Below are 16,092 nucleotides of genomic sequence, written 5' to 3' on the forward strand. Positions count from 1 at the left end.
AAAAATCTTTCACATGCCAGTGAAATGTTAAAGCAGCCGGGGGTGGGGGTGGGGGGGACCACACATTCTAACATTTACACAACAAATGGCAAACCAAACTTAACGTATTTGTCAGAATTCATTAATACCATCTACAATGTATGTTAAAAAGACATTAAAGTTGCTTAACCTAAGGGGTAGAATATAAGGATTGTTGTAATTTTAGATCTGAAGTCTTTGATATTTTGACATAAGGGTGTATTTGGGTTGGGAAAAAGGAGATGTTAGCAGCATCTTATTAAATATATGCAGAGTTTTTTATGCAATAACAAACTTTGTATGAAAATCGTAAGTAGTGAAAATTTATTTTACTTAATCCTCATCTGGATGGTATGTTATAGTTGTACAGTTTTGAGCTCACACTTTACAAATGAGGTTTTGAAAGAACATACTGGCTATTTCTTATCAGCACCTCTGACATGTTAAAAAGCATTTGAGCATGTTCAGTGAAATCTTCAGTAAGTCTTAGTGATGACATGCAGTAACAGCCACGAAGGAAGAAACTAAGTATATAGGAGGCCTCAATGCACTGTAAAAGATACTATAAAATATATAAGATCCCGTAAAATATTTAACTTTGGTAAGGCTTCATAACATCTTAGTTTAAACGTGTACTGTAACATGTTCCTGTCCTCCTAAAAACACACACAAAGTCAATGAAGTGTTCCATGAAATAAGAAGTTGATAGTAATACCTATTTGAGTTTAGTCCAACAGAAAACACAACAGATTTTAACATTATCTTCTTATGCACCCGCTGCCAATAATATGTATCCAATCTACTTTCTCCTTGCTTTGAGATCTGCTTATGAAAAAGCTCTATGTAAGAGGTGAGTATTATTTATTACTTGGTTAAAAAAACAGATGCAGTGTCATAGGTGCAATTTGACACCTATGCTGTTCAAAGAAGATAAATTGATTGAATAGGAACATGTCATATGAATTCTTAGTTTCCATAGCTCAGAAAATAAAGGGGAGATCTTTACAAATTAAGATCCTGAAAGAAAACTACAGACTGATGTGACCCAACTTTTTGAGTCAGTAACTAGCCAAAAGGAATTAGAACTTAGAAGCCATTAAGTTAAAGCAAAAACTAAAGCTCCACATTTTCAGTCTATTCTAAAGCAAAATATTGCTGACTTTTCCTTCGTGGTCAGGGGACCCTGTGTACAGAAGAATCCATGTGGCTCCACTAATGAGGAAGGATTTGGGGAGGCTGTGCAGGGAAAATGCCTTCTACATGCATTAGAACCCAGCTCCACAGATTCCCCACATCTCAATGAAGTGAGAATTTGAATGAGGGAAGACTGATTTGCCACAATGTGTCCAGTAGCCATTTCTTTAATAGGACCACTGCATCTGACTACTCCAGGCCAGAGCATGACTTGTGTGTATGTGTGTGTGTTGGCGGGAAGGAAATCAACACCGGAACAAGTACTGCCAAGTCTCACTATGGGTCTCTATATTTTACTGCTGTGGAGCAGTAAAATTAGGACTGTTATTGGCAGTTAAATCTTGGGTAAAATTTGAAGTATTTCCTCGGAAGTTACAGAACACTAATTCCCAAAATATTACACAGCACTTTAACAAATGGAGAAATGATAAAGGAAGCCAAGGAATGTCATCTGTTTCTCCACAATATGTTAAAATATTTCCTCTGTCAAAATATGGGACAATAATAACTACCGTTGGTTAACTCACAGTAATGATTCATTGCTAAGTAATACAATTGGATTGACTAACAATGTTCCTCTAAATGTTTTGCATTATGAAAACGTAACTGTAGTTACAACCAAAGATGAGGGAGTATACAAATTGATATAAAGCATGGTCTTATGTTGTGGGAGACACTACTTTAAATCTAAAAGAAAAAAACATTTATTCAAAAGCATATTCACATTCACACTATGGCTCAAAATAAAACCTACAATTACAACATACCTATACAAAAAACAATAGATAGGGAATTGATTAAGGCTTAAATCAGACTGTTCCATGACCAGTTTGAGGAGTATGGGGTAGTACTTAATAAGCTACATGAAACACACAAGGTACTTATTGTGTTGAATCCACAACACACACTCATTCCTCTTGGGTGCCCAACACCAGAATAAGGTGAAGTAATTTTGCTAGAAAAAGAAACTTTGCTGAATCCCAACTGCAGAGAGAGTATAACAGATTTGAAATTAATGAGTTTACCCCTCAATTTCCACTCTACTGTGAGATGCTGTGAAGGGAAAATGTCCATAACCAAACTTCTGTTCCACTACATATTTCCTCACATCACAGCCATTCCACTGATGGGAAAAAAAAAGCTGACCAATCAAACGTCACATGAATTTAAGCAGAAAATTCTGCAAATATCAACCCACAGTTTCCAAAACATGTCATACTGAGAGAGGGCAGCCTAGGTTAACAATAGTATACAGGAGATAGGGCTGAATAAACTCAAAGAGGACATTAGGCCCTTGTGGAGTGGAGCTGCAGTGGGGCACAGATCAGTGTGGTACAGCACTTCAGACATTTCCCAACCTGTGCAGTGTATACAGCATTAGAAATGCTAATTATTTAACATTATTAATTAATTAGCAATTATTTCTTAAGAATTAAGAAAGACCTGGTGGATAGTTCACATTACTTTTCTAGTTCACAATTTCAATCTTGATTTGGCCTAAAGTGGAAGTGTGTTCTAATTCTGAATAAATTTAGCCCATGTCTCAAAAACTAAACATGACTAGTCAGTCTAGTTATGAGAGGCTCAGCTCTGGAATAAAAAGGTTGTTTCAGGTTAGAATTGAGAAACACTGATAGAGCTTATGGAAAGCTTACGTAACATCTGTCTAGATCATCTATTTTAAAGTATATATCCCTTCTATTAAAAAGAGTAAAATGTTTTAAATGTCTTATAATAAAAAAAAAATCTTGAAATTGATAACATTGTAGGTTGAGATTATGAATATACTTCTTGAATATAAATTATACTTCTATGTGCTTCAAATATTATAAATTATAAACTGAAATTTCACCCCATGTCTAAAATCACAAAAATATCTTACTGGCATTAAAATGGGTAAGCCAGGTCTGAAAATAGAGCAATTGAGTACCAAATTTGAAATCAGTGCATAATAATTCCCTCACTGAAGACACCCTTGAAATAGAGATGTTCAGCACAGTTCAAAGAGCCTAACATTTTTGCCACTTTGTAGCAAAAAAAACAAAACAAACCCAAAGCCAGAGAAAAATAAAATATAATTTAGTGGATTTCCCCCTACCTGAAATCTAGTTCCCAAGATCAAAAAATTGCTGATTGAAGTCTAATGTAAAGAGTTAACTTTGGAATATGGAATGTTACCTCTGATGAGTTTAACATAAGAAGTCAAATGCTTGCTATGCTTTCAAGTTTAAAACATAAAGGCCAAAACCTTTTTCATCACACCTTTTTCATATTCTGTATTTGCCAAAAAGAGCTATAGAAAATTATTTTAAAAATATTCCAGAGAGGTTTCAAAGTTGACACTATTTTTTAAATCCCTCTTATTTGACAGTTCAAGATCTTACTACCAAATGCAGATGACAAAGGATTCGACGGGAACTACATCTCTACCCAGATATAGCGCGGTCCTCGGGACCCAAAAAATCTTACCACGTTATAGGTGAAACAGCATTATATCGAACTTGCTTTGGCCTCGAGCATTTCCGCTATTAATAGTCACTTCCCGCCCCCTGACTGACCCCTCAGAACCCCCGACCCATCCAACCCCCCCTCCCCTGACTGCCCCCACACCTATCCATACCCCCGCCCCCTGCCAGGCCCCCCAGGACTCCCATGCCCTACCCAACGCCCCCGTTCCCCGTCCCGCCCCCAGAACCTCCGAAACATCCACCCCCCCACCAGACCCTCTGCCCCTTATCCAACCCCTCGGCCCCGGCCTGGGCACCCTTAACACGCCACTCAGAGCAGCGTGTCGGAGCCAGACATGCTCACGCGCTGATCCACCAGAGCACACAGCCCGCCCACCCCAGAGCACTGCTTTACCGCGTTATATCCAAATTCGTGTTATATCAGGTCGCGTTATATTGGGGTAGAGGTGTATGAAAAATTCTAAACATGACCAAACCCAGCTTTTCTGCATGCAAAACAAAAATCACAGTTTGAATGGTCCAATATATTAGGACCTTCCAGGCTAGGAATAAATCCTGTGTGCCCCACTAGCAAGCTAGGAATTCCCCTGTCACTTTACACCTGGTTTCCATCTGTAGTCATTAGGCACTTCCTATGTGCTTGTAAGACCTCCCCTGAGGCAGAGGATGAGAGAGTTAGCTACTCTGTGCAGTAACTGAGGTTTTTCGAGATGTGTCACCCTATGGGTGCTCCACTTTAGATGTGCTGGCATCCCCTGCACTCCTGTGCCTGGGACTGGAGCTCTTTGGTAGCAGCGTCCATTGGTCCGCATATGAGCTCCTCCGTCACACGCTGTGAACAGCATCTATACAGCATGGTGCAACCTAACCACACTGTTTCTTCGCCACTGCCGGGTCCATGTTTGAACTTCAAAGCAGAGCAGAGGAGGGCAGGTAGTGGCGCACTCACAGAGACAAACATCTCGAAGAAACTCAGTTACTGCACAAGGTGAGTAACCCTCTCTTCTTCTTCGAGTGGTGTCCCTATGGGTGCTTCACTTTAGCAGTGTTGGAAGGTTGAGGCTTCGGAGCAGTACAGAAGAGTAAGGATAGGACGGTGTGTCCTTGTAATGTACTGGATAGTGCGTCATGGGTGATCGCATAATGTTGGATGAATATGTCCGATGAAGCCCAAGTGGTAGCCTCACAAATGTCCATTATTCAGGAAGGCTATTGAGGTGGACAGCAATCAGGTATAATACGTTTGAGTTCCTGCTGAGGTCTGTAGATTACGTTGTCGATAACAAAAATGAATGCACTGAGACATCCATTTTGAAAATCTTTGCTTTGACATGGCAGATCCTTTTGACCTTTCAGTCGTAGAAAGGAATAAGCACAGTGATTGTCTGAATGATTCAGGTCATTTGAGGTAGAAGTCTAAGGCTCTCCTTACTTCCAGAGTGTGTAGCATTGCCTCATGTTAGTTTTCATATAGCTTGGGGAAGAATGATGAAAGGTGGAGCGGTTGGTTCAAGTGAAAGGACGATAAGACTTTGGGCAAGAATTTCAGGTTGGGTCGTAATGTGACCTTATCCTTGTAGAAGACTGCACATGGGAGGTGCGCCATGAGGGCACCTATCTCACCTACTCATTGAGCAGATGTGATTGCTATGACAAAGGCATTTGCATGGACAAGTGGATATAGGACTGGGAGGCCATGAGTTCAAATGGGGAGTTGGTGAAGCAGCACAGGACTAAGCTAAGGTCCCAAGACAGGGTTGGATCTCGAACCTCAGGATATTTTGGAGGGCCTTAGAAATCATTTTGGCATGGGATGGTAAAAACAGAATAGTCTTTTGACTCTGCAGTGGAAGGTGGTGATGGCAGCCAGGTGTATGCAAATAGAGCTCAGAGATTGTCCGGACTTCTTGAGTTCGAGAATGTAGTCCAAAATGGGTGGCAGAGGAGCGTGAAGCGCTGAAGTATGCATAGTGTCACACTGGTCTAGAATCTTTTCCATTTGTGTAGGTAAGTCTGGCAAGTGGTTGGATTTCTTGTACGTCCATAAAGCAGGTCGTCTCAGGAGCTGAAACCAGGAAGGAGTCAGGCCTTCAGGTGAAGAATTTCCAGGTTGGGGTGGAGAATTGTGCCTGCATGCTGAGAGAGGTGTGGCTCTGGGTGAAGGGTTATAGGAGGACAGACTGCCATGCACAGGAGATAAGGGTACCATATCTGTCAGGGCCAGTTCGGAGCTATCAGAATGACTCTGCCCTGTTCTACTTGTATTTTGTGCAGTACCCTGAAAAGAAAGGGAAAGGGTGGAAAGGTACAGAGAAGAGATGCGTTCCATGCAATAAGGTAGGTGTCTCCAAGGGATTGATGGCCAAGGCCCGCCCTCATGACAAAATGTGAGCATTTGGCATTGTCGGGTGTGGCGAACAGGTCTTGCTCGAAAACCCCCACTGGTTGAAAATCGGCTGCATCTCCTCATATCTTGTGAGGACTTCTCGCTTGGGGAGTCTGCTGTGGTGTTCTGGTGACCAAGTATGTACACGGCGAAGATATGGATACTGTGTCAGATACACCTGTTCCATAACCTTATGGCTTCAGTGCACAGAGTCTAAGACCTGGATCCCCCTTAACCTATTGATGTAAAACATGCAAGAGACATTTGTCCCTCAATACTCTGATGCGTGTGTTCTTGATTAATGGAAGAAAGCGGAGGCATGCACTGCATGCACTGCAGACTGCACGTAGCTCTAGAAGATTGATTGGGGCATAGATTCTGAAGGGACCATTCGCCCTGTATTGTGTGGTTCTGTAAATGTGCACCCCAACCAAGGAGGGAGCTGTCGTCAGGAGCAATTACAGAGGAGGCTGGAAAAAGGGGACTCCCCCCTGCAGACATTCTGGTGATTTGTCCACCATTCTTCTAATTACAGTTTGATCTTGAGTGGTACCAATAGCAATTTATTCAGGTTGTGTCTGTGCGGTAAGTAGATCGTTGGAAGCCAGTTCTGGAGGCTGTGCATAGGCAATCTAGAGTGTTTGACAATGAATGTAATTGCTGCCATATTACCTAGTAGTTGCCTGCGAGTTCTGGCAGAGATCTGTGGACTGGTTTGCACCTTGGAAATTAAACTGACAATTGAGTTGAATCTGTGAGTTGGAAGGAAGGCTTTGACCTCTATTGTGTCCAACTGTGCTCTGATACATTCCAGTTGTATTAGCGTCAGTACTGATTTTTGCGTGTTTGTTTCGAGGCCTAGACCGGAGGTTCATTGTCTCTCCTATGGCCTGGAGTGCATCATGTTGAAAGGAGGCCTTTATTAGGCAGTTGTTGAGATAAGGAAATATCATGACTCCTTATTGTTTGCAGAGGTGTATTCCCAGAGCTGCTAAAACCTTGGAAAAAATTCTGGGAGCCGTAGAGAGGCCAAAGGATAGTACCTTGTATTGATAATGGTCCAACTGTAGGGCAAATCTGAGAAACCGTCTGTCTAAAGGGTATATAGAGATGTGGAAATATGCATCTTGGAGATTGAGGGTTGAGAGCCAGTCCCTATGTTGCAAAGCTGGGATTATCAATTACTAATGCGACTATCTTGAAGCACTGGAGTTTGTTAACTTATTGAGGTACTTCAAATCGAGGATAGGTCTCCATCTGCTGTTTTTCTTTTTTATTATGAAGTAGTTGGAATAAAAGCCTTTCCCTCTGTGATGTAACGGGACTGGTTCTATGGCTCCCAGTTGCAGAAGGTGGCTTAATTCCTCCCATAAGAGATGGTTGTGAGAAAGGTGAAGACGGACGGAAAGGGGGATGGGTGTATGGGAGGGAGAGGAATGGAATTGAGTAACCCTTGTCTATAATTTCCAACCCCCACTTGTTGGAGGTGATTGTCTGCCATGCTGGGTAGAACGGGGTCAAATGGCTGCCAAACTGGTGAGATAATATGGATGGTTGCTGCATTTGATTCAGGGGGAGAGCTCTCAGGGTCTCGACGTAACTTTCAGAACTGCTGCTTGGAGGTGGAAGGATGAAGAGCAGTTGACTGAGCTGGGCCCTGCTTACGTTTAGGAGAGGGGTCTCTGGCATCTACGTTGTGTGTTGTAGTATCATTAGGGGCCAAAAAGTGGAGGACGAGAACTAGCAGTAGTTTGACATCTTCTTTGTTTTGGTGAATAAATGCTGAGGGAGCATAGTGTTGCCTTGAATTCTTCAGGGAATGAAGGGACTCATCAGTAAGCTTGGTGAAGAGTTTGGGGCCCCCAAACGGGCTATCCTCCAGTATGGTCTGAACTTCTTTGGGGAACCCCGACAGATGTAGCCACGATGCGTGTCTCATGACCACAGCTGTGGCTATGGATTGGGCTGCAGTGTCGGGCGCACCCAGAGAGGCCAGTAGCACTGTCCGTCCCAACGGCTGTCTTTCAGTTATAAGCACCTGAAATTGCTCCTTCTTGTTGTCCAGGATATGTTGCAGTAAGTCAGTGAACTTAGAGTAGTTCAAATGGTTATATTTTATAGAAGCACCTCGTGATCCTGGACAGGAGTGTGGACCCGAAGAGATCTAGCCTCTTCCATTCTTTATTGCAGGGGCTGTCCGAGAATGACGTTTTCTCCCTCTCTCATTCACTGCATTAACTATGAGGGAATTAGGGGTTAGGTGGAAAAATAAAAAAAACCATCTTTTTTTTTTGGCAAGGATATATATATTTTTTGTCCACCCGCTTGCAGACTGGTGGCGTAGATGCAGCGGTCTCCCAGATTACCTTAACTAGGTGTAATAAGGCTTCGTTGACAGGAAGCGTGATTCTTGCCTATGTGAAGGCCTGTAAGATGTCTAACAACTTATGTTGTTGCTCACAGACTCTCATGGGATCTGTAGAGTGTCCGCTACACTTGTCTGTGTCGAAAGAGTTCTTGGAAGTGTCTGAAGTCATCCACAGTGGGAGGCGATGGCATGATTGCCTCATATAGAGAGAACAAGATGTTGGCCAGTGGTCTGCTTTCTTCCTCTCATTTCTCCTCTTGCTCCTCCAGAAATTCTAGCTTTGGCTCCAGGGACCTGGATACCGAGGAAGATGGAGAGCAGCTACATAAGGCCCTCCTGTGAGAGGATAGTTGAGTTAAGCATCATTGGCATCATGTGTTGAGATGTCCTAGAATGAGGCATCAGTGCAAAGCTTGTCAGTACCAGCAGACAGGGTGTAGCTTGCCGAATGTCCACCAGATGGTGTTGACAGCTTCATTGGTGCCGAGGGCCTCTGTGGTGCCGGTGGTTTCATCACTCAGAGCCATATGTTTCAGTATGGATGGTGGAGCCAACTTGGAGGTTTTCACATTACCCTTGTCAGTCTCACATGGTGTAATCCTTTCATGCGGTCCTGCCCTCTTGGGGTCTTTGGGCCTGCCAATAGTGCCAGTACCGGAGGTACTCATGTGACAGAACAGCTACATCTCAGTGAAGAAGACATGGCAGCCACAGATCTCACAGGGAGATGGGGTGGCTCCTTGGAGTGTGAACCCAGGACGCATTTTTTGTCTTCTGGACAGGAGAGAGCAAACTTTCTTAGCAGCGCGCGAGCAGTCGGGGTTGGCAGTTGAGGCGAATCAGTGCTGCAGAAAAGAGGTCTCAGGACAAGGATCTCAGGCGGGCCGTAATGTGTTCTCCATCATAATTAAACTTGAGTTTGAGGTCACAGTCTTTTCTGGCCTGTGCCTTTAAATTAAGGCAGCAGGAGCAACTGCTGATATATGTGCCCTTCTTCCAGGCACAAAATGCACCAGGAATCCCCATCGCTCATGGGAATGGCCTCATGGCAAGAGAGGCACCTCTTAAAGTCAGGGGATCTGGGCATAGTTCCGTGAGGGAAGAACTTCCCGATTGGGAAGGACTCTGGAATCTCTACTAGGAAATAACAGGGAGGAAAGACATTTTTTTTCCCAGGGAGAATGAGAGAGAAAAAAAAACTGCTAACTATCTAAAACGGAAACTTAAAACATCTAAAGGCACTACAACGAGCGACGAAGGGATCTGCTAGAGGCTCTGTCGCAGACCAAGGACAGTTGAGAAGGAACTGACGGATGCTGGGTCACACAGTGCTATATAGACACCCTTACAGTCTGTGATGGGGATGAGCCCAACAGAAACTGCTATTGAAGACCTCCACTCCCAGGCACACGTACACCAGCACACACAAAGTGAAGCACCTCTAGAGACACCACTCAACGAAGAATCTAATATTTAATCAGTGCCCTTTTTGACAGACAAATCCAAGTGCAATAGGATCCAGATAAGCTTCCTTTTGCTACCTCTTTTTAGGAGGTTGAAATTATTCAGGATGGTCTGCATGACATTCTCAGTCTAAAGCCACCTTGGCTATAGGTAAAAAACCAAAGAATTAAAACAGAGCAATAAAATGAGATTAAAAGAAGCTGTATGCCCAGCATATTTAGTCAAAACTCTGTAAAAGCTAATTCCAGATAAATACAATCCATGTTGTTGAAGTGAAAAAAGCAATATCCTAGATTTCTAGAACGGACTCCTCTCTGTACCAGTTTCTTTCTAGCCCTCTAAGCAGGCCACACGTCTGAGACTCAACCAACCAGGTACGTATCACCTTCCCTTCTCCCCAAGATCCAAGTCCTTTGTAATAGTTATCCTTTTTGTCATTAAAACTATGACAATCCATCAGGCACACAGCACTGGATTACATCAGCAATTCAACAATGAAATGGTTGATTAGGTGTGCCATTGGGAGGGGAGAGATGAGGAGAAGTGGAATAGTTTATTCTCTGTACAATAACTATTGTTACCTATATCTGCTTACTATCATCATTCCTGTCCAACTCTGGAGTTATTCAATTTTCTCTCACACAACCTAAAATTGTAAATGCTTTTTTATCTTGCTTGCACCTTAGTCACCCTAAAGTATAAAGGTGACTGGATCCTGGTATGTATAACAATTTTCTCTGGCTATACGTGTCAAATTGAATCTAGCTCACTGTGCACCTTTAGAGAGGCAGGGCTTATAATTTCTTATTACTCCCTTGTATCTTTATTCTGCTGTACCTCAAAAATGAACAACTGACAGGTAAACATGCGTCACACACCCCTTTTCAATAATTTGAAGTCGTTTTTTTTGCCCTGCAGAGTTGTGTAATATTGGACCTTAAAACGAGTCCCTGGTGCAGCAATGAACAAATACAGCCACCCTTGGGCAACGGATCAGCGGGTCTTCAGAGCAGGAGCAGAGATTCCATAACTTCGGACAAAAGGAACCAACATTTCTCTGCCTAGCAGGTAGCTTAAAGTAATAAACTATGTGTATTTGAAACTGCTCACATTCTGAATGTCAGAAATATTCCCAATGAGAGATGGATTAGTATATAGAGGGCAGTCAAAGGTGTATGACAAAACACAGAACTTTGTAATAATGTAATGTAATCATGACTCCACTATTTTATCACATAGTTGATACCACTGCATGTGCGCACACACAATATTTGAACATACATACACAATAAGTGTTAGTGTACACCCTGCCCCACATACACACACACACACTTTATGCCCACAATTTTCAAACATGGGTGCCTAAAGATCAACATCTGAATCCATATTTAGGCATCAAATCAGAAATGGGCATAATTTTAGAGGTTCTCAGAACCTACAACTGCTGTTCACTTCAATGACAGTTGAGGATGCTCAACATACCTGAAAATCCCACTTCTATTTAGGTACCTAACTTAAGGCATCCATATTTGAAAGTTTTATCATATATTTTGCTAAAACCCTTAAAACTGATTTAAACAGTAGAATTCATTCTTTATAAGATACCCTGCTAAGAATGAGTTCCAATACGGAGAGGAAGTCAATCAAGTATTTGCACTTTACATTGTTAGTGATAACTAACTTCAAAACTGTACCTCAGCACAAAGGAAACATGGTCCTTTCTCTGAAGAGATTAAAATCCAAGAAAGAAGGCACCATTTGAACGGTAGGGAGTGGGATGTAAGCAAAATATGCACAATTTTCATATACAGAGGGGGGTAGTAAGGGAAGAAGGTGGTAAGATGGTTGTGGGATCATTTAAAACCACATTAACTTGCACATTTCCAGTAACATGCACTCGGGTTATCTTACACTGGTAAGAAATGCAATAGAACACAGATTTTTCATTTGCAGGGCCAAATATAGAAGTGCATATAGCCTCATTTTAGTTTTCTCTGCACAAAACATGATGCCTACTCGCAGAAGTATTGTTTCTGGTAGTTTTAAACCGAGAGGAAAAAAGACACCAATGGTAAGTATTCTTTCCCTGAAATTTAATGAATCTTTGTGATGTGTGAAGTTCTCGTTCCCTTCTTCCTCCTCCCAGGTGTTTTTATTTTTGAAAAGTGAAACAAAACTGTAAATAAGCTTAAGAAACAACATTACCGTATGTGAATTATCTGTCCTTTTAAATCTTCTCCCACCTTCTCTGTTACTCCCAAATCTACTTTTTTCTAGTTAAGGGCCTCTTGGTTCCTTACATAGCAATGTGGCAGCAGCTTTGCTGCAGATGGTGGATAATTTAGTCACATTTAAAAAAAAAAAAAAATTGAGGCCTCCTCTTCCCCCTCCTTTACGGATATCTCTGGCAGCAACACAGAGACTTCTCTGGGCCTGGAAGTCATTAAGGTTCATTTCAAGCACCCTTGAATGACCAGCCTTCTTTCTGGCCTTCAATCAAGCTGCCTGAGAAACAGATGTTTAAATTGGACTTAAGTTCTTAAACACTGACTCAGTAATTTGTAACACAAAACACAGACACACTACAGGACCACAACATCACAATGTCAATGTCTGCACAAAATAAGAACTAAGTTTTCTTGCATCTAATTTAGATCTTTAACAATTCTCTTATGCCTGTAATGATTGATAAAGATGATAAAAAAACCCCATTTCTCTCAACTAAGGTAATACTAATTCCTGGTGTTCTGCTCAGGTTCAGCAACATAAAACAATTAAGATGAAAATTCCAAAATCAATTGAATAGCTAATGTGTATATCCTGTAAATATGAAACCGATCAAAACAATTAACTGAAGAGTTAAGGGACTAATCCTAAAATATTTTGCAACCACTAGAAAAGCATGAAATAAACTGCCTAAGCAAAATACGTTTATACTAACTTTGTAAGTCTATAGCCCTCAACTTATTTGTGTCACATCCAATTCAACATTAAATGCTCTGTTCTTGTGCACAAAAACATACAGAAGATAGCAGTAGTGTCTAAGTTTAATCACTTAAAAAATAAAAATTATTAAAGAGTTGAAATGTCAATAAAGGAGTTATCTGTCTGAAAACAAAAAGTTCTTGACCTTTTCGTGAAGCCTGAAGTTCACAAATAAATAGCTTGGACAGAACATTATTCATTTCCAACTACTCACAAAACCCACCAAACTAATCAACCCAGCTTTAGCAGGCAGTAATACCACTGTTTCAAATTAGAGTCAACTGTATGTGGACATTGCTCTCAGAAAAGAAGTAGAAATTCCAATTGTAAAATAATAGAGAACCCACAGATTCCACAGTTGTTTTTGGAATTAATGAGGTCAAAGACTGCTTCTCTCCCTCATACACAAAGCTTAAATCACATTCGTAATGCCTGCAGTTCTATAAGTAGTTAGTACATAAAGTATATTTTTACACTTCTGTTTTACATTTGGAAATTTTTGCTAGTTTCCAACAGAAAACAAAGGGAGAAGAAAACCCACACCCTCTTGTTCCTTGAGACATACAGCTGCACACCAAGGGTTTTAAGTGTTGAAGCACACTACCTAATATGGACACAACACTTAAATACAGTATTATAGTTAACTATTTTATTACTAACCTGTTGAAAACACTTGGAGTTGGGCTGTGATCACGTTCCCTCTCTCTCTCTCTGGTACGTTCTCGTTCCCTATCACGATCCCGATCACGATCCCTCTCTCGGTCTCTCTCTCTCTCTCGTTCCCTATCTTTCTCTCTTCGTGCATAATAATCCCACTGTTTGCTTGTGTCCACAAGACTAGGCCACGAAGGAGCAGAACCTGCAAGGTGCGGAAAGGTGACTAAAGAAAAAAATGCTGGTATTAGCAAGAACAAAAGCTGGTAAAATATAATATGATTCGCTCTTGAAATGAGAGAGAGAGAGAGTTTTGTACATGTACAATTTTTCTTTCACAAGTCTATATATTACTTGAAACTAGGTACAGTATTTTATTACGATGGCAATCCAAGATCTCAGACACGCTTCTGTTGCATTTTAATTCTGAAGACGTACGGTTACCAGTGTACATTTTGTTTATTCAGATGTAGATTATGCAGAATGTCTAAATTCTACATCACTACAAATAAAACAGCCAAGCAAACACTTCCTAAGAAGGGTCAGATTTTTTTATGTGATTAGCTTAGTTTTACTTTTGCAAAACAAGCAAATAGGAAATAAAACAGCCAGAACAAACAGATCCTTTTAAATGTTGTGGCTCTGAAAGTATAATTAAAAAAGGGGGAGAAAAGAGTGTTTCCTACTTTGCTCAGTTTAATTATTTAAAAAAATCATTATGTAAGTTAAAAGGTGCACAAAATAAAAATAGTTGCAACTAAATGTACAATTTGACAGTTACATTCCATATTTTCTCTCAGGAGTTCATATTCCACAATAGTAAATGTGGAAGTCTCTTCTGTAAGTTAGCCTTGGGGAAGCTATTATAACTAGCTAAAGGAAATAATTCTCATACAAACAATACCATTATAATAAACATTCACAAGAACCACTGTTACTACTAAAACATGTTACATTTTGAGAAAATTAAATACGTCCTTCAGTTTAAGACTCTTTGTAAAATACAATATACTTGTTTAGAGGAGAAAAATTTTAATCAGACTTCCTGATAAGAAAACATCCTCTTGCACTCAAGAATTTTCTGTAACCAGCAGTGGGATAGAAAGACTCTCCAGTATGTTCTGCTGCCAGGAAGACACCAAAATGACTAGAGACTAGGCTTAGTAGCCCAAAGATAATGCTCAAAGGGGCAACTGGAGTGCCTCATTCTACCCAACAGTGACTGCTTTATTTTACTGAGACACAGCACTCTCTAGTGGACTTAGGGTCTCAAAGTTAGGGATTCCTGAGTGCTGATATCTGCCTTGCGACCAACTCACTGCGTGGCCTTAGGTAAATCAGTTTAACAGCAGTGAGTTACCACTTTTCTCCATCTGTAAAATAGAATAATACTTATCTAACTCATGTGTTGTTATGAGGGCAAGTTAACAACTGTACAGAGCTTTCAAAAATATGAAGTGTTATATAGTGCACAAAGAGGCACCACTAATGGGTTCTGATAAGAGTCATGTTTGGTCTTCTTTGTTTGAGATGCCCGTGAATGTTCCTGCAGCAGCGTGCTTGAGCAGAAGTATAAAATACTGGGTTCACCAAGGGCTCCATAAACTAATACAAACGATCCTTTACAGAGGGGAGAGAAACTTCAGCATTAAAATACTATTTCCAGTGACAACCCACATAATGCATAACAGCAGCAGCAATACAGTGCTTTACATCTACAAAATGCTGAACAAACATTAGTTAATGTTTGAGTTTAGGAATATAGGGAAAATGAGGAGTTAAAAAAAAAAAATCCTAGAACAACAGTGTTTTGTTTATTATGCTGCCAAAACTGAAATTCTTCTATGTAAGGAAAGCAACCAGAAATAGAAAAACACAAAAAAACCAAACAGCTGGACTTTAAAGACTGCTAATTTCCTTAACTTGCCATGATTTCAACAAGGTATGTATGGTCTTCAGGGATTGAATACACTGGATGATAGAGACTATTCTAATTTAAAAATATGAAATTATATTTACTTAATTCTATTGGTTACATTAAATGTAAGTTGCGAAACACAAACAGTAATGGTTTTTACTTATTATGGAATCTACATCCATGCTGATTCTGTCTGGTCCCTCCTACGCCGTAACTACAGTAATCTCCATATCCTGCCAGACAAATACACCAGAAAATTTATCTGACATAAGCAAAATATGTCATTTGCATCGCAGTGACCTAACGTGACCCAGTGCTCTGGCTTTATATAGCTCTGATTGCAGCTATTTGGATTTTATCTATAAGAGTTCTCAACATGCAAGAAATTAAAAAATAGAATTGCTTTCAAACATAATCAAGACTAGTATTTTGTGTCTTCTACTAGGAACAAATCTCAATATTTTGTTACCTCTTGATGGATTCGTACTAAACTTCACACTGAAATTGCGCTACTGATCATTTCTAGATTGGGAGAGAGGCACACCAAATAAGTTTGGTGATGGTGATTTCAGGTACAGGAAACTTTCAATTTATTCAATACATCTGGAGTCATTAACTCTGCTTTGGAGAACAGTTT

General features: G+C 40.7%; 1 protein-coding gene across 8 annotated transcripts in view; it reads right to left on the bottom strand.

Annotated features, from left to right (window-relative positions):
* The window catches only part of FIP1L1 (factor interacting with PAPOLA and CPSF1), a 70,889-nt gene that overhangs the window by 1,466 nt on the left and 53,331 nt on the right, over nucleotides 1-16,092 (bottom strand). For 7 of the 8 annotated variants that reach the window (XM_084625836.1, XM_084625838.1, XM_084625839.1 and 4 more), the window contains one exon: nucleotides 13,544-13,763. In XM_084625836.1, the coding sequence (XP_084481962.1) occupies nucleotides 13,544-13,763 (220 nt within the window). The remainder of the gene's footprint in view (nucleotides 1-13,543; nucleotides 13,764-16,092) is intronic. The other variant, XM_084625837.1, reaches the window with a different exon arrangement.

The sequence above is a fragment of the Lepidochelys olivacea genome (genome assembly GCF_965140295.1).
Source record: "Lepidochelys olivacea isolate rLepOli2 genome assembly, chromosome: 4".
In the NCBI taxonomy this organism is placed as follows: domain Eukaryota; kingdom Metazoa; phylum Chordata; order Testudines; family Cheloniidae; genus Lepidochelys; species Lepidochelys olivacea.